Here is a 19,368-nt window from a genome sequence, read left to right as displayed (position 1 = left end):
ACTCTGTTAAGAGTGTTTAAAACCAGGTCACTGTCCTAAAGAGTGTCGTTGTTGACACACATGTGATGTATACAAATTACGACATTCCATATATCTTCATGATTACAGCTATGACAAGGACAGAAATAGAGAACAGCCATTACCCACGGTAAGCAATGTGCATGCACTTGAAAGTGAAACTACTAATGCCATGTCACTTAATATCAAAAGTGAAGGTCAGTCAGTTATTACATCCTGTGAAAATATGTTGGTCTATAAATAGCATTAAATAGGAATTTAACTCAAGAATGAACCTTAAAATATTTTAGTTTCCATTAAATGTATCTGTTTATTTACATTTTCTACACATAATAACGAATGCTAGATACTGTAGCTAATACACTATGTAAAGCGATGAATGAGGAAACCAGGGGTACACAAAACAATAATACTTTAATCCAACCTTCAAGGGAATACACAGGGCCAACAGGAGCACAGGACACACACGGGTTGACATATAATCTCCAACAAGTCCAGTGGTGTGACATTACTCCCCACTCCCAGAAGGTGCGAACAACATTTTTGTTTCAGCCCTCAGGCTTCTAAAAAAAGCATCATGATGAATTATTCAAAGATATATAACCTTGTCACTATGGTTTTTTGTGTATATTATCTCATACTATTATGAATACATTAAATTTTTATTTTACTGTTTTATGCCATTATGATTGTTCGTTGTTAGATACAACCATCTTACCCTGAACTTTTATGTAATTATAAGTTCGGCAATAATAAGACTGTTGAATTTATACTAAAAAAATGTAAGCATTACTACTTAAAATTAAGATTACCACAATCTTTTGCCCACTCCAACACTTACATGCAATAATAACGATAAATGGCAACAAATATTGTTTTTTTTTTCTTAAAATGACATTTTAGTAAAAGAAGCTAAATTAAATTTTTGTCGTGACATAGCATTACATGAATATACACTAGTTCAACAAATGCAGTCGATGTGAATACAACATTTTCAGTCAAGCAAATTAATACATGAGTGAACAAAATATTTTTATCTTATTTACTGACAACAACAAGAAACATGAATTAATGATTCAAAGAATGTATAAAAGTTAACATCACAATAAAAACATAAATATACTGTACAAGTCAACAACACATGAAACAAAGCTTCATTCAGACTTATTGTTCCAACAATCATGTATTTACAGATGGTGAACCCAACATCCTACTGCCATCTCAACACAGCTGTGCTGATTCTGCTGCTGCACTGTGCTTCACAATCTCGCTCTTCTCAACTGGGATGTTGTTGAGCAACAGGATGAGGAAGAACTTGATAACGGCTCTCTGAACCACACAACCTTGAAGCAAGAGCAAGGGAACACATGCAGGACAATCTGGCTGTTGCTGTGTCTGTTCCAAACAATCGTGTGTCTGCTTTCCATGAGCATGACTAACTGTAAAACATTTGAAAGTGAAAGTCGTGACATTTGCCAAGCATGGTAACCCATACTCAGAATTAGTGCTCTGCATTTAACCCATACAAGTGCACACACAAAGCATTGAGAAGTGAACACACCATGAACACACACCCGGAGCAGTGGGCAGCTATATCCAGTGCCCAAAGAACAACTGGGGGTTCAGTGCCTTGCTCAAGCGCACTTCAGCCATGGGTATTGAGGGTGGAAGAGAGAAGTGTTCATTCATGGAGAGATGGAGTGTCTACTTCAAAATTGTTGCTAGTCTAGTTCAAGTTACTTACTTTATAAAAAATAATAATAATCTTCAATCACTTATTTGGCCATTCTCTTTTTAGAAGACACATAATTAACTCAGGTTTGCTTTTGGTTGTACCAAAAAATTACTGGCAAGCTTTGTTGCCTGTAAGCATGTGATCTATTTGTTTTTAACAATATGGACCAGGTCTCAGTAAATCCCTCCAAAACTCCACTTGGTCTCTCAAGCTTCGTGTTGTTGTGGCGATGATTTTTGAATAGCGGCAGCGGTTGTATTCTACAGGAAAGACACTGAACAAGTTTCCATCAGGTGGATCAGTTAGAGCGATCCCTAAATGTGTCATACACAGACCTAGAAACACATCCTCTATGTAAACCGCTTTGATAAGTTGTGCTGTTTTAACAAGTTTCACTGGCAAGTCCAAAGAGAAAACATATCCCAAGCCCAGAGTGTAAGGTGGATATAAAGGTTGGTCATAAACAGCTTTTGGAATAAACCATTTAGAATGGGGGTCTCTCTGTACTATTCCTCTCCTAGCCACAAGTCCAGACATATAGTTGTGCTTTGGTGCAGAAAGAAGCATATTCACTAAGTTTTCCACATTGAGAAACACATCTGAATCAATTTTCATTGCGTAGGAGGCATACTGACAGTAACCAGCCAACCATTCTAGTATTACCATGGTCTTAATTGTGAGATTTTTGTAACTGTCCCAGAAATCACTTTGTATAAGGTCACGATACTTTGCACTTTCCTGTAGCAAATCTTTTTGAATCGTTTCTCTTTCTTCTGAAGTGGGTAGACCCAACATAAATAATGTGCTCACAGTCTTGTTCCCAACTAACTTCTGTGATCCCCAAGTTGAACGAATGGCATCCCGAGCAGCTTTATTGCTTGGATTTACTGGTACAATTAATACAATAAATGGATTCTCCTTCTGGCACTTCTCTGGTTCATTCAAAACTAAATTATACTTGTATGGGTAAGCCACATAATATGGTTCCAGGGTCTTCCATGATTCCACAGACATTGCCGACACTCTTTTCAGTGAAAAGTTGATTGCTTGACTTGAAATTTTCTCTGGAAGAAATAATCCAACTGTTAAAGCCCAAGATGCTGAGAATTCAATGGGGACGATGTAGTAGCACAGGAACAGGACCAGGAACAGCGTGAATATGACAAATGAACGAAGAGATCTGCATACACTATTTGACTGGTGTTGACTAAAAAGAGAAAAAATGTTTGACCTGTCTTTTGTCATGTCATGTATTGATACATTCAGCTAAATAAACCTGTTATCATTAATACACACTGTGTTGCTGTACAAGGAATAAATGTCAAAGTACAACAGTTCCAATAAAAACATCTCAAATTTTCAGTTATATGTTTTGCAACTCATGCACAAGATGGATAGAAACAAACTGGTCTATTCTAAATCTGTATGCCACTTCTAAAAAGACATTAACTTAACACTAAAAGTCCTACAATGTGGGTAGTAACTTTATTATACAAATTAAAACAGAAGCATAGGTACTTTACCTTTGTTTTTTACAGTCTTCCACCATATTTCCACTGTTATCAGAATTTCATACGCATTATCAAGCACTACCATTGCATGACAAACACACATGGTGATTGTGAAATACACAGTGAGTCAAACCGTTTTTTTTTTTTTTTTGCATAACCTGTTCCACCCCTTTACTGCTACAACAAGGAAATAATGGTGACTTTTATGACATATGCCTCAAACATTAGTGAAGGTCATCTGAATTACACTAAGCCATTCATTAACTTAAAAACTATCATATGATTTTCCAGTAAGTTAGTATAGTGATTAAAAATAATGATTTTGAAAGCAGAATAAATTCTACTGCCTATTAGTACTATGTGCATGGACAAGTTAAAAACACGTCTCTCTCCAGGGGTTTATCGTGATAATTTTTTTTTTTCATTTATGACTCTGAGAACAATACCATGGTTACAAACATTGGTTTGTATTACCATGGTTACTGAAAACATTGTAATCTGGTATTCTTCTATGGTTATCAAAGACAAAACACAAATATGTTAATCTGCTACTGGTGTTTCAAAAGACACACCTATATTCATGTGTTCTGTTAACATAGTTCATATTACTACAGTTTAAAGGGATACTCCACCGTGTTTTCATATTAAACTATGTTTTTCCCTGTTACGTTATGTTATGTTTTTTTTCAAAGCCTTTAACATAAAGAATAGTATTTTGCATTTCACATACAAATATCTAAAATGCAGCCCATGCCTGTTAGCATATGACTTATTCTTTTACCTTTTGTGCCAAAGGATTTGTGTATCACCCATACAGCATTCAGCTCTATTTGTGTTAAAGGGATACTCCACCGTGTTTTCATATTAAACTATGTGTTTCCCTTACCTAAGACGAGTTGATACATACCTCTCTCGTCTCAGTGTGTGCACTCAATCGCTTTGGCGCGCGGTGACACTTTGAAAGCACTTAGTTTATCCCATTCATTCAATATGGGTCAAGCAGAGAAGCTACCAAACACCTCCACGTTTTCCCTATTTAAATACAGTTACTCGCGTAGTGTAACTCGACCTAGGACGGTAACACAAAACAAAACGTTGCGCTTTTCTAAGCGTGTAAAATGGATAACTATATTGTATGGCGGAATACCATGGCAAGTGCTTGTAAGCACTTCGTCTTGGCGCAGTAATATCTTCACTTGTGAGAAATCCTCTCACCGGCCCCCGCTCCCTCTAGTGAAGATATTACTGCGCCAAGACGAAGTGCTTACAAGCACTTGCCATGGTATTCCGCCACACAATATAGTTATCCATTTTAGACGCTTAGAAAAGCGCAACGTTTTGTCTTGTGTTACCGTCCTAGGTCGAGTTACACTACGCGAGTAACTGTATTTAAATAGGGAAAACGTGGAGGTGTTTGGTAGCTTCTCTGCTTGGCCCATATAGAATGAATGGGCTCAGCTAAGTGCTTTCAAAGTGTCACCGCACGCCAAAGCGATTGAGTGCAAGCACTGAGACGAGAGAGGTATGTATTAACTCGTCTTAGTTAAGGGAAAAACATAGTTTAATATGAAAACACGGTGGAGTATCCCTTTAACACAAATAGAGCTGAATGCTGTATGGGTGATACACAAATCCTTTGGCACAAAAGGTAAAAGAATAAGTCATATGCTAACAGGCATGGGCCTCATTTTAGATATTTGTATGTGAAATGCAAAATACTATTCTTTATGTTAAAGGCTTTGAAAAAAAAAATCCAATAAAATGTGTAAAAAAAAAAAAAAAAAAAAACAACAATATATATATATATATATATATATATATATATATATATATATAAAAATTCCCCATGCTTGAGAGGAAGATTTCTGGCACTTTGGAAAATAAACACTATTAAAATTAAAATGTCATGATATTCCCACATTAACCAGTAGATGGCTGCAGAGGATTGCTCATTTACTCATTTACCAGTTCCACTTATAACACTTTTTTAATAAAATCACTATTATATCACTATTATTTTAAAATCTTTTATTTTTTTATTTAATTTTTTTTTGTCTAAGTACTGAAGAATGAAGTAGCAAGAGTTTTTAAAAACTGAACACTTATGGTCTACTTTGAATTCAAAGCAGCAATTTTGGTGAAAGCTGACTAGTTTGTATCCTTGCTAATAATCAGGGGCACATTAACCCACAGGCCTACACTTGGGAGGGGCCCACTGGATGCTGGGAAATTATATTTTTACCATAATTATTTGTATATATGGGAATTAACTTAAAATTAACTTTAAAAAAAGAAAGAAAAGAAATATAATCATTTTGCCCTTAGGTTGGGGACGGGGATGCTTGGGACGTTATTTTGGATAAGCTGTCGGACACGGGCCAGGCCCTATAACGTGCAGCTTAATAAGTAACACAACACTATTGTGAAAGAAACTGGACAGGACAACTTTCTGTAATGTCATATAGTGTGACTTTAATTTACTACAAATGTGTGGATATAATCTGTGTGTCAGCTGAAGGTTTTAGGTTCAGTCACTGTGTTTCATCAGAGGTGCTGCTTCAAAGTTTCAAGGAAAAACAGAATGCTAACCTTAATGGTTATATGTGATCATTAAACTTTAAATGGCAAGGATTTCATTTATCAAACATGAGCATGGCATGTCTCAAAATAAAAAAATGCAGTTAGCAATCACCAAATAGCTCACATTTATGCTAGCTTTGGTTTCAATCTGATGATGAATAATTAATATTGTGTGTAATTTATGGTGTTTAAATCTTACCTGTAAACTGTAGCCCAGGGGCCTCTGGATGTCATAACATTTCACAAACATACCTCAAATTATTAGTTTTTTTTAGAGGCAATCTTACCCATTTCTTTTAGTTCAGTTGAACTTTGCTGTCCTCATTAATGCATTGAATTTTCCACTTTGTCTTTTACGGTTCTGCGCCCCAGAACATTTCCCTCCTCTATTCATTTTAATCATGTGACTCTGTCTGTGACAGTAATGTGTCGAAGGGTGAATGGTTGATATTTACTCAGTTTATAATAAATATATATTTAACTTATTAAAATGTTAAACAACTATTAAATATAAATCTTTAATTCCATATATATATATATACCGCTTTCGGTACGGTGCACGTGTGTACCGAATGACCGAATGCAATATTTTGTGTACGGAACATAGGTACATTTTCGTGTTTCCAAACGGACATATTAAGTGGCGGAAGTCTCCGTGTTCAGCGCAAATCCTGCCCTGCAGCTGATTCTAAGGCCGATAGGAAAATATGTTTATATGTAATTTTGTACACATATACATATTAATTCATGACACTTTGATGTTTGAAAGTCTATAGGTTGACATATATTCAGATATAAATGTCATTTAAAAAATAAATTAATAATTCTCGATTTTCAAATATTGCACCTGTCAAACATAGTCTATTTTGCCTTCAATACTGTTGACGGTGTCTTTTAACAGTAGGCTTTATATTTATGCTCAACATGAAGTATAGATATTGTTGTCATGAAGACAAGATCCTGGTCTGTCGGCGGCCTCCCTCTATGTCACCTTCAGTAGCAGCGCTCCTTTTGTAGGTGACATAGAGGGAGGCCGCCGACAGACCAGGATCTTGTCTTCACGACAACAATATCTATCCCTCTCAGGCTCAAATTAAGTTTTAGTACCTTAGTAACTTTTAGTAAAGTTTTTACTAGTAACCTTTAGTAAAGTTTTTAGTACTCCAGATACATAAAATATGTATCTGGAGTAATAAGGTTTTTAGTTTTTAACTGTTGCAAATCAGCAACGCCTGCCTTGAGAGGGCTATACTTCATGTTGAGCATAAATATAAAGCCTACTGATAAAGGACACCGTCAACAGTATTGACGGCAAAATAGACTATGTTTGACAAGGTGCAATATGCCAGTGTGTCACCGGCCTAAGGTTTTCAAAAGGCATCACGCGAGTGTGAACATCACTACAACTAGGAAAAAAAAATGATTGTAATTCAAACGCAGCTCCCGTCGGCATTTAAACAGACCTTTGCTCGTAATTCAGATCGGTCCAACGCAATAACTAAATCTGAGGGATTGGTATTGCTGCACTGTAATCATAGTTATTTATATTTTTCATTATATGATATTGCAGTTACATTTAGCTGACACTTTTATCCAAAGCGACTTATAATTGCTATATATGTCAGAGGTGACACGCCTCTGGAGCAACTAGGGGTTAAGTGTCTTGCTCAGGGACACATAGGTGTCTCACAGTGAATTCGAACCCAGGTCTCTCACACCAATGGCATGTGTCTTATCCACTCAACACCACCCCTATTGGTTTGAGTAAAAAAACCTGCAGTTTAATGTTTGCAATTCTTTCCCTTACTGTACCGAAAATGAACCAAACCGTGACTTCAAAACTGAGGTACGTGGTTAAAACCCCTAATATATATATATATATATAGGGATGCACTGAATCCAGGATTCGGTCGAATACTGGGCTTTTTGACAGGGTTCAGAACCTTATATTTTTTTCCCCCGCCGAACCGAACCCTAGGTTTGCACTATGCTGGTCGACGTCACGCGGCTGTTGATTATGTGAAGTTGTTTACCGTTCGTGTGTGGACCGTTCGAATGTATTAGGCTGTGAGAATCTGAAAATGGAACTCTTGAGCAAAAAAAGCTTTGTTTTTGCAGTACTTTCAACCAAAAGAATGCGATTCAAGTCGAGCTACATGTTCAATTTGCAATGCCGATTGGTCTCGTGGTGGCAGGGACCCTAAACAGTACACAACTTCGCCGCTCTTAAAACATTTGCGTCTAAAACATCCAAAAGAATACGAGTTGTGCATGAAGGAATCTACAGATAGCAGCCAAAATGCAGCAACTTTAGGTACGGCAGAGAAAGGACAGTCACAGCTAAAAACGTGCGCTAACCAGCTGACCATTACTAGCTTTGCTATCCCTACACCAAACAAACAGTGGCCCTCAGATCGTACGAGCTAAAGCCATTAGAGCAGCAATTGGGAACATGATAGCCATTGACTTGCAGCCATATAGCATAGTGGAAGACACTGGATTCAACGAACTACTCCATCTGCTTGAGCCACGTTACAAGACCCCCTCCAGGCGCTTTTTTGCTGACAAAATCATCCCTGAAATGCACAAGTCCATCACTTCCCGCATTAAAAGAACATGTTGCCGAATCACATGCTTTAGCATTTACATGCGACATATGGACTTGTGAGTACACTACACAGTCCTATATCAGTGTTACCTCACATTGGATTGATGCTGATTTTAAGCGCACACATGCTATTCTTCAATGTGAAGCATTCGATGGAAGGCACCCCACATTAAACATTGCTGATGCACTGCAAGAAATTATCAAAACGTGGGACATACCCGTTAACAAGTGTCACCTGGTCTTGAATGTGACAATGCCGCAAACATGCGGAAAGCCATGTCCGAGGCAGGGGTTCCAAGTAGGGATGTGCACATCGATGCTAAAGTATCGATATATCGATACTCAGAAGCTTCTATTTTGGTATTGATATTTTCTGCAAAGTATCGATACTTAATTATATTTATAATTTCTTTATAACTAAATGTTTTAAGCAGTGTGTGCAGGCCAATCGGGACAGTGTGTGTATGATATATATGGAAAGCCAAGTGGACCATAAAACGCGTCCTTTTCAATGGCGTATTAATTTTAAAACGCCGTTTTTATAACGCCGCTAGGCGTTAAATAAGCACCGTTACACGATAATTTAACGCCAGATGCCACCACGCGTTAAAATAACGCCACACGCCGACAGACGTTAAGTTAACGCAACAGGCCACTTAAGATGCAGATTTATTTACTCATCTACATGGACACACCTCTCATGGCTACAAGGACTCTACGGCAAGTCAGAGCATCCAGTTTGCAAGAGCGCGAAGATGGCAAGGATAGCCCTTACAATTATACATATAGCTTTTGTCTCATAAAGTTATCACCCCAGGCACGAATGAGTGCAAATTTGGAAATGATTTTATTCAACAGTTAAATTAATAAGAAAGTAATATTATTATTTTATTATTATATTATATTTTGAGTAGGCTATTATTTCAGTTTAATAAATAGTTGGCGATAGTTTCACAAAAATAGAAATTGTTTATTAACATTTACTCAACCCAATGTTGTTTCAAACATTATGCCTTTATTGCGTTTGAGGAAGATATTTTGAAGAATGCTGATAACCAAACTGTTTTAGTCTGTAAATATATGACGATTCAGATGCAGCTTCTGAAACAAAAGTAGAGCATATGAAATTCTAAATTAAATATCAATTTTTAAACTACATTATTTTTTCTTTTATATTATTTAAAAATAGACTTATGGGAGTCCCCCGTGATATTTTGTATTAGCATCAACAAAAAAGGCAAGTCTGAAAAAAAAATTAATAATAATGCAGTTAGCATAGTAAATAAGATTAAAGAGACGGAGTATGGGGATTGAATGAAGGCAGTAAATGTTTATTGGTTCACCTCAGATCGTGAAAGCAGACTGCAGTATTGTCATTCATCATAAAAAACAGTGTAGAGAGGGCTCCATCGGAAGAAATCCTGCAGGCGCCCCTGAACATATGGGCTTAAATTTCAGGAAAACATAATTTGCTCAATTTCTTAAAAACAAATTCAAACAAAGTCACAGCTGATCGCGGTGCATCTCCAAACAAACACACAGCTGTTTCTGAACAACGTTTTTGAATGAATCTGCATTTTTGAACAAATATAGCGAGTCAATGATTTATCCATCACCAATTCATAAAGAGAGTCATTTGTTTTGTTCTTAAATGAATGAACGAATCGATTAAATAAATGATTCATTGATAAGGCAGTGACATGCTGCCACCTACTGTCGGTTTCAGTTTAATTTGAAAGTATAAATGAGTCATTTAAATCGTTTAATATTTCCATTTTCAAAACTTTATATTTTAAACATTAATTTCATTACATCGTTTTTTATGAAATACATTAACGCCACCTCTAAGTCTTCTCAAAAAGTCTGTATAATCCTTAATGCAACAGCAGAGTTCTGTGCCTTGCAAAGCTGAAATGTTGATGCTGATTTCATTTGACTGGTAACTTATTCTTCTGGATTGTATTTTACTAATTTAATAAAAATTTGATGGAAAATGGGATCAAAAAGGTAAAAAAAAATCAAATATTGCCCTATTAATTTATTTATGCTCCTAAACAAAAAAAATATCAAAAAAGAAATGTAAGCATAGAGGCCTTGATACTGTAACGTTACCTTTTAAAAAACTAATTGCAAACGTTTATGCAAAGTGTATTATGTACAAATAAAGCAATACTGTACCACTAAATAAGAAAGGTTTTGAGGGCAAAGCTAATCAGGCCAATGAGAGACAATTAATAATCAATATAATTTTTTATTAAATCATTCTTTCATTTCACTAATCAATCTTTTTGTTTTTATTTATTTTTTTTATTAAACACAAAGGGGTCATAAATGATGCTTACATTATAGCATGTGCAAATTCACAAACAAAGTATATATAATTTGGCCAAAATTACAGGTACCTATATTAATATTCAAGAATGAATAAATGTACTGTTGTTATAGATTACAAAGGTACTGTATTTATAATTAAATACATCCAAAAGGTCAGAACTTGCCATACATTTTCTTATTTATTTAACCATTGTATTAATTTCCAAATTTGGACTAATGTGTGTCATTCGATAACTATATTCCCTATATCTATATTTGTAATTGCTTTACTGTAAAATAAATCAGGTATCTACTTTTGAGTATGATTTCAGTTTATCATATGTTATTATGTTTTTAAAAAGGAAGAAAAAGGACCCTCATAAGATATTTTAGAGCCTAATTGTGTTAAATGTGAATAAGCAAACAAAATGTAGCTTTAAATATTAATATTTAATTTAGAATTACACATGCTACACTTTTGTTACAGAAGCTGCATCTGAATCATTGGGTTGAGTAAATGTAAATAAACAGAATTTCTATTTTTGTGAAACTATGCCAACTATTTATTAAATTGAAATAATAGCCTACTCAAAATATAATATAATAATACAATAATAATATTACTTTCTTATTAATTTAACTGTTGAATAAAATCATTTCCAAATTTGCACTCATTCGTGCCTGGGGTGATAACTTTATGAGACAAAAGCTATATGTATAATTGTAAGGGCTATCCTTGCCATCTTCGCGCTCTTGCAAACTGGATGCTCTGACTTGCCGTAGAGTCCTTGTAGCCATGAGAGGTGTGTCCATGTAGATGAGTAAATAAATCTGCATCTTAAGCAGGCGGCAAGGAAGTCGACCGGAAGTTGAAGTCGGCTGTGGGCCGCCATCTTGTAGCAGAACTTCACTTGCGTTAGCATCCCATTGACATCCCATTCATTTTGGCGTCACTTTGACAGCGAATAACTTTACATCTGAGGTGTTTAAAGACTCCATTTGTCCATTATTTATTTCTACAGATACATGACAATGTATAAAGGGCTCCATTACCTTCTATGTTACATTATGGCCCCGTAGAAACAGTTTTTGTAAAAATAGGATAACGATTGCGTCATAACCACGCGACTCTCTGTCGCACAGTAGAGAAATTACCGTACAGACAGGAGGAGAAGCTCGCAGGCAATCGGGGAGACGTCAAGAGAGAAGCCCATAGATATAGAGTCCATAAAAGCAACGGGACAAAATATTTAAACAACGTTTTTGGGGAATTGGAAATAATTCGGTATGTGGCAAGTGAATACATATGAAGTAGCTTTTATCCACAAACTTTAATAATTTATCTACTTCATTAAATAATGAAGTACGGGTAACGGCCGGTATATTGACGGGAATGGAGAAATTATCAGGAAATTATACAGGCAGTGTAAGAAAAATTTCAATGTCAATCGCGGTTAACGTTCTTTTTATTTATTTACAGATCTACGCTTGAAGATGAATGTGATCCCTTTCATCCTGGTCGGAAGCCATCTACAAAATGTCATAGCCTACATAACGTGAAATAAAGAAAAAAGTTATATTTATGCTCAACATGAAGTATAGATATTGTTGTCATGAAGACAAGATCCTGGTCTGTCGGCGGCCTCCCTCTATGTCACCTACAGTAGCAGCGCTCCTTTTGTAGGTGACATAGAGGGAGGCCGCCGACAGACCAGGATCTTGTCTTCACGACAACAATATCTATCCCTCTCAGGCTCAAATTAAGTTTTAGTACCTTAGTAACTTTTAGTAAAGTTTTTACTAGTAACCTTTAGTAAAGTTTTTAGTACTCCAGATACATAAAATATGTATCTGGAGTAATAAGGTTTTTAGTTTTTAACTGTTGCAAATCAGCAACGCCTGCCTTGAGAGGGCTATACTTCATGTTGAGCATAAATATAAAGCCTACTGATAAAGGACACCGTCAACAGTATTGACGGCAAAATAGACTATGTTTGACAAGGTGCAATATGCCAGTGTGTCACCGGCCTAAGGTTTTCAAAAGGCATCACGCGAGTGTGAACATCACTACAACTAGGAAAAAAAAATGATTGTAATTCAAACGCAGCTCCCGTCGGCATTTAAACAGACCTTTGCTCGTAATTCAGATCGGTCCAACGCAATAACTAAATCTGAGGGATTGGTATTGCTGCACTGTAATCATAGTTATTTATATTTTTCATTATATGATATTGCAGTTACATTTAGCTGACACTTTTATCCAAAGCGACTTATAATTGCTATATATGTCAGAGGTGACACGCCTCTGGAGCAACTAGGGGTTAAGTGTCTTGCTCAGGGACACATAGGTGTCTCACAGTGAATTCGAACCCAGGTCTCTCACACCAATGGCATGTGTCTTATCCACTCAACACCACCCCTATTGGTTTGAGTAAAAAAACCTGCAGTTTAATGTTTGCAATTCTTTCCCTTACTGTACCGAAAATGAACCAAACCGTGACTTCAAAACTGAGGTACGTGGTTAAAACCCCTAATATATATATATATATATAGGGATGCACTGAATCCAGGATTCGGCCGAATACTGGGCTTTTTGACAGGGTTCAGAACCTTATATTTTTTTCCCCCGCCGAACCGAACCCTAGGTTTGCACTATGCTGGTCGACGTCACGCGGCTGTTGATTATGTGAAGTTGTTTACATGTGGACCGTTCGAATGTATTAGGCTGTGAGAATCTGAAAATGGAACTCTTGAGCAAAAAAAGCTTTGTTTTTGCAGTACTTTCAACCAAAAGAATGCGATTCAAGTCGAGCTACATGTTCAATTTGCAATGCCGATTGGTCTCGTGGTGGCAGGGACCCTAAACAGTACACAACTTCGCCGCTCTTAAAACATTTGCGTCTAAAACATCCAAAAGAATACGAGTTGTGCATGAAGGAATCTACAGATAGCAGCCAAAATGCAGCAACTTTAGGTACGGCAGAGAAAGGACAGTCACAGCTAAAAACGTGCGCTAACCAGCTGACCATTACTAGCTTTGCTATCCCTACACCAAACAAACAGTGGCCCTCAGATCGTACGAGCTAAAGCCATTAGAGCAGCAATTGGGAACATGATAGCCATTGACTTGCAGCCATATAGCATAGTGGAAGACACTGGATTCAACGAACTACTCCATCTGCTTGAGCCACGTTACAAGACCCCCTCCAGGCGCTTTTTTGCTGACAAAATCATCCCTGAAATGCACAAGTCCATCACTTCCCGCATTAAAAGAACATGTTGCCGAATCACATGCTTTAGCATTTACATGCGACATATGGACTTGTGAGTACACTACACAGTCCTATATCAGTGTTACCTCACATTGGATTGATGCTGATTTTAAGCGCACACATGCTATTCTTCAATGTGAAGCATTCGATGGAAGGCACCCCACATTAAACATTGCTGATGCACTGCAAGAAATTATCAAAACGTGGGACATACCCGTTAACAAGTGTCACCTGGTCTTGAATGTGACAATGCCGCAAACATGCGGAAAGCCATGTCCGAGGCAGGGGTTCCAAGTAGGGATGTGCACATCGATGCTAAAGTATCGATATATCGATACTCAGAAGCTTCTATTTTGGTATTGATATTTTCTGCAAAGTATCGATACTTAATTATATTTATAATTTCTTTATAACTAAATGTTTTAAGCAGTGTGTGCAGGCCAATCGGGACAGTGTGTGTATGATATATATGGAAAGCCAAGTGGACCATAAAACGCGTCCTTTTCAATGGCGTATTAATTTTAAAACGCCGTTTTTATAACGCCGCTAGGCGTTAAATAAGCACCGTTACACGATAAGTTAACGCCAGATGCCACCACGCGTTAAAATAACGCCACACGCCGACAGACGTTAAGTTAACGCAACAGGCCACTTAAGATGCAGATTTATTTACTCATCTACATGGACACACCTCTCATGGCTACAAGGACTCTACGGCAAGTCAGAGCATCCAGTTTGCAAGAGCGCGAAGATGGCAAGGATAGCCCTTACAATTATACATATAGCTTTTGTCTCATAAAGTTATCACCCCAGGCACGAATGAGTGCAAATTTGGAAATGATTTTATTCAACAGTTAAATTAATAAGAAAGTAATATTATTATTTTATTATTATATTATATTTTGAGTAGGCTATTATTTCAGTTTAATAAATAGTTGGCGATAGTTTCACAAAAATAGAAATTGTTTATTAACATTTACTCAACCCAATGTTGTTTCAAACATTATGCCTTTATTGCGTTTGAGGAAGATATTTTGAAGAATGCTGATAACCAAACTGTTTTAGTCTGTAAATATATGACGATTCAGATGCAGCTTCTGAAACAAAAGTAGAGCATATGAAATTCTAAATTAAATATCAATTTTTAAACTACATTATTTTTTCTTTTATATTATTTAAAAATAGACTTATGGGAGTCCCCCGTGATATTTTGTATTAGCATCAACAAAAAAGGCAAGTCTGAAAAAAAAATTAATAATAATGCAGTTAGCATAGTAAATAAGATTAAAGAGACGGAGTATGGGGATTGAATGAAGGCAGTAAATGTTTATTGGTTCACCTCAGATCGTGAAAGCAGACTGCAGTATTGTCATTCATCATAAAAAACAGTGTAGAGAGGGCTCCATCGGAAGAAATCCTGCAGGCGCCCCTGAACATATGGGCTTAAATTTCAGGAAAACATAATTTGCTCAATTTCTTAAAAACAAATTCAAACAAAGTCACAGCTGATCGCGGTGCATCTCCAAACAAACACACAGCTGTTTCTGAACAACGTTTTTGAATGAATCTGCATTTTTGAACAAATATAGCGAGTCAATGATTTATCCATCACCAATTCATAAAGAGAGTCATTTGTTTTGTTCTTAAATGAATGAACGAATCGATTAAATAAATGATTCATTGATAAGGCAGTGACATGCTGCCACCTACTGTCGGTTTCAGTTTAATTTGAAAGTATAAATGAGTCATTTAAATCGTTTAATATTTCCATTTTCAAAACTTTATATTTTAAACATTAATTTCATTACATCGTTTTTTATGAAATACATTAACGCCACCTCTAAGTCTTCTCAAAAAGTCTGTATAATCCTTAATGCAACAGCAGAGTTCTGTGCCTTGCAAAGCTGAAATGTTGATGCTGATTTCATTTGACTGGTAACTTATTCTTCTGGATTGTATTTTACTAATTTAATAAAAATTTGATGGAAAATGGGATCAAAAAGGTAAAAAAAAATCAAATATTGCCCTATTAATTTATTTATGCTCCTAAACAAAAAAAATATCAAAAAAGAAATGTAAGCATAGAGGCCTTGATACTGTAACGTTACCTTTTAAAAAACTAATTGCAAACGTTTATGCAAAGTGTATTATGTACAAATAAAGCAATACTGTACCACTAAATAAGAAAGGTTTTGAGGGCAAAGCTAATCAGGCCAATGAGAGACAATTAATAATCAATATAATTTTTTATTAAATCATTCTTTCATTTCACTAATCAATCTTTTTGTTTTTATTTATTTTTTTTATTAAACACAAAGGGGTCATAAATGATGCTTACATTATAGCATGTGCAAATTCACAAACAAAGTATATATAATTTGGCCAAAATTACAGGTACCTATATTAATATTCAAGAATGAATAAATGTACTGTTGTTATAGATTACAAAGGTACTGTATTTATAATTAAATACATCCAAAAGGTCAGAACTTGCCATACATTTTCTTATTTATTTAACCATTGTATTAATTTCCAAATTTGGACTAATGTGTGTCATTCGATAACTATATTCCCTATATCTATATTTGTAATTGCTTTACTGTAAAATAAATCAGGTATCTACTTTTGAGTATGATTTCAGTTTATCATATGTTATTATGTTTTTAAAAAGGAAGAAAAAGGACCCTCATAAGATATTTTAGAGCCTAATTGTGTTAAATGTGAATAAGCAAACAAAATGTAGCTTTAAATATTAATATTTAATTTAGAATTACACATGCTACACTTTTGTTACAGAAGCTGCATCTGAATCATTGGGTTGAGTAAATGTAAATAAACAGAATTTCTATTTTTGTGAAACTATGCCAACTATTTATTAAATTGAAATAATAGCCTACTCAAAATATAATATAATAATACAATAATAATATTACTTTCTTATTAATTTAACTGTTGAATAAAATCATTTCCAAATTTGCACTCATTCGTGCCTGGGGTGATAACTTTATGAGACAAAAGCTATATGTATAATTGTAAGGGCTATCCTTGCCATCTTCGCGCTCTTGCAAACTGGATGCTCTGACTTGCCGTAGAGTCCTTGTAGCCATGAGAGGTGTGTCCATGTAGATGAGTAAATAAATCTGCATCTTAAGCAGGCGGCAAGGAAGTCGACTGGAAGTTGAAGTCGGCTGTGGGCCGCCATCTTGTAGCAGAACTTCACTTGCGTTAGCATCCCATTGACATCCCATTCATTTTGGCGTCACTTTGACAGCGAATAACTTTACATCTGAGGTGTTTAAAGACTCCATTTGTCCATTATTTATTTCTACAGATACATGACAATGTATAAAGGGCTCCATTACCTTCTATGTTACATTATGGCCCCGTAGAAACAGTTTTTGTAAAAATAGGCTAACGATTGCGTCATAACCACGCGACTCTCTGTCGCACAGTAGAGAAATTACCGTACAGACAGGAGGAGAAGCTCGCAGGCAATCGGGGAGACGTCAAGAGAGAAGCCCATAGATATAGAGTCCATAAAAGCAACGGGACAAAATATTTAAACAACGTTTTTGGGGAATTGGAAATAATTCGGTATGTGGCAAGTGAATACATATGAAGTAGCTTTTATCCACAAACTTTAATAATTTATCTACTTCATTAAATAATGAAGTACGGGTAACGGCCGGTATATTGACGGGAATGGAGAAATTATCAGGAAATTATACAGGCAGTGTAAGAAAAATTTCAATGTCAATCGCGGTTAACGTTCTTTTTATTTATTTACAGATCTACGCTTGAAGATGAATGTGATCCCTTTCATCCTGGTCGGAAGCCATCTACAAAATGTCATAGCCTACATAACGTGAAATAAAGAAAAAAGTTATATTTATGCTCAACATGAAGTATAGATATTGTTGTCATGAAGACAAGATCCTGGTCTGTCGGCGGCCTCCCTCTATGTCACCTACAGTAGCAGCGCTCCTTTTGTAGGTGACATAGAGGGAGGCCGCCGACAGACCAGGATCTTGTCTTCACGACAACAATATCTATCCCTCTCAGGCTCAAATTAAGTTTTAGTACCTTAGTAACTTTAGTAACCTTTAGTAAAGTTTTTAGTACTCCAGATACATAAAATATGTATCTGGAGTAATAAGGTTTTTAGTTTTTAACTGTTGCAAATCAGCAACGCCTGCCTTGAGAGGGCTATACTTCATGTTGAGCATAAATATAAAGCCTACTGATAAAGGACACCGTCAACAGTATTGACGGCAAAATAGACTATGTTTGACAAGGTGCAATATGCCAGTGTGTCACCGGCCTAAGGTTTTCAAAAGGCATCACGCGAGTGTGAACATCACTACAACTAGGAAAAAAAAATGATTGTAATTCAAACGCAGCTCCCGTCGGCATTTAAACAGACCTTTGCTCGTAATTCAGATCGGTCCAACGCAATAACTAAATCTGAGGGATTGGTATTGCTGCACTGTAATCATAGTTATTTATATTTTTCATTATATGATATTGCAGTTACATTTAGCTGACACTTTTATCCAAAGCGACTTATAATTGCTATATATGTCAGAGGTGACACGCCTCTGGAGCAACTAGGGGTTAAGTGTCTTGCTCAGGGACACATAGGTGTCTCACAGTGAATTCGAACCCAGGTCTCTCACACCAATGGCATGTGTCTTATCCACTCAACACCACCCCTATTGGTTTGAGTAAAAAAACCTGCAGTTTAATGTTTGCAATTCTTTCCCTTACTGTACCGAAAATGAACCAAACCGTGACTTCAAAACTGAGGTACGTGGTTAAAACCCCTAATATATATATATATATATAGGGATGCACTGAATCCAGGATTCGGCCGAATACTGGGCTTTTTGACAGGGTTCAGAACCTTATATTTTTTTCCCCCGCCGAACCGAACCCTAGGTTTGCACTATGCTGGTCGACGTCACGCGGCTGTTGATTATGTGAAGTTGTTTACATGTGGACCGTTCGAATGTATTAGGCTGTGAGAATCTGAAAATGGAACTCTTGAGCAAAAAAAGCTTTGTTTTTGCAGTACTTTCAACCAAAAGAATGCGATTCAAGTCGAGCTACATGTTCAATTTGCAATGCCGATTGGTCTCGTGGTGGCAGGGACCCTAAACAGTACACAACTTCGCCGCTCTTAAAACATTTGCGTCTAAAACATCCAAAAGAATACGAGTTGTGCATGAAGGAATCTACAGATAGCAGCCAAAATGCAGCAACTTTAGGTACGGCAGAGAAAGGACAGTCACAGCTAAAAACGTGCGCTAACCAGCTGACCATTACTAGCTT

The 19,368-nt window shown here is 36.3% G+C and overlaps 2 protein-coding genes across 2 annotated transcripts in view; both read right to left on the bottom strand.

Moving 5' to 3' along the window:
- Positions 1-19,368, bottom strand: part of LOC132109802 (microtubule-associated tyrosine carboxypeptidase-like) — a 383,617-nt gene that overhangs the window by 180,260 nt on the left and 183,989 nt on the right. The gene's annotated exons all lie outside the window — the stretch shown is intronic.
- LOC132098129 (beta-1,3-galactosyltransferase 2-like) lies at positions 1,858-3,414 on the bottom strand. Its single transcript, XM_059504288.1, has 2 exons — positions 3,277-3,414; positions 1,858-2,960 (listed from the first exon to the last, which is right to left on the bottom strand). The coding sequence occupies exons 1-2, from the start codon at positions 3,300-3,302 to the stop codon at positions 1,907-1,909; spliced, it is 1,080 nt and encodes a 359-aa protein (XP_059360271.1). The 5' UTR covers positions 3,303-3,414; the 3' UTR covers positions 1,858-1,906.

The sequence above is a fragment of the Carassius carassius genome, chromosome 2, assembly GCF_963082965.1.
Source record: "Carassius carassius chromosome 2, fCarCar2.1, whole genome shotgun sequence".
Taxonomy (NCBI): domain Eukaryota; kingdom Metazoa; phylum Chordata; class Actinopteri; order Cypriniformes; family Cyprinidae; genus Carassius; species Carassius carassius.
Note: the sequence above shows the minus strand (reverse complement) of the source record. Positions and strands in the feature narration are given on the sequence as shown.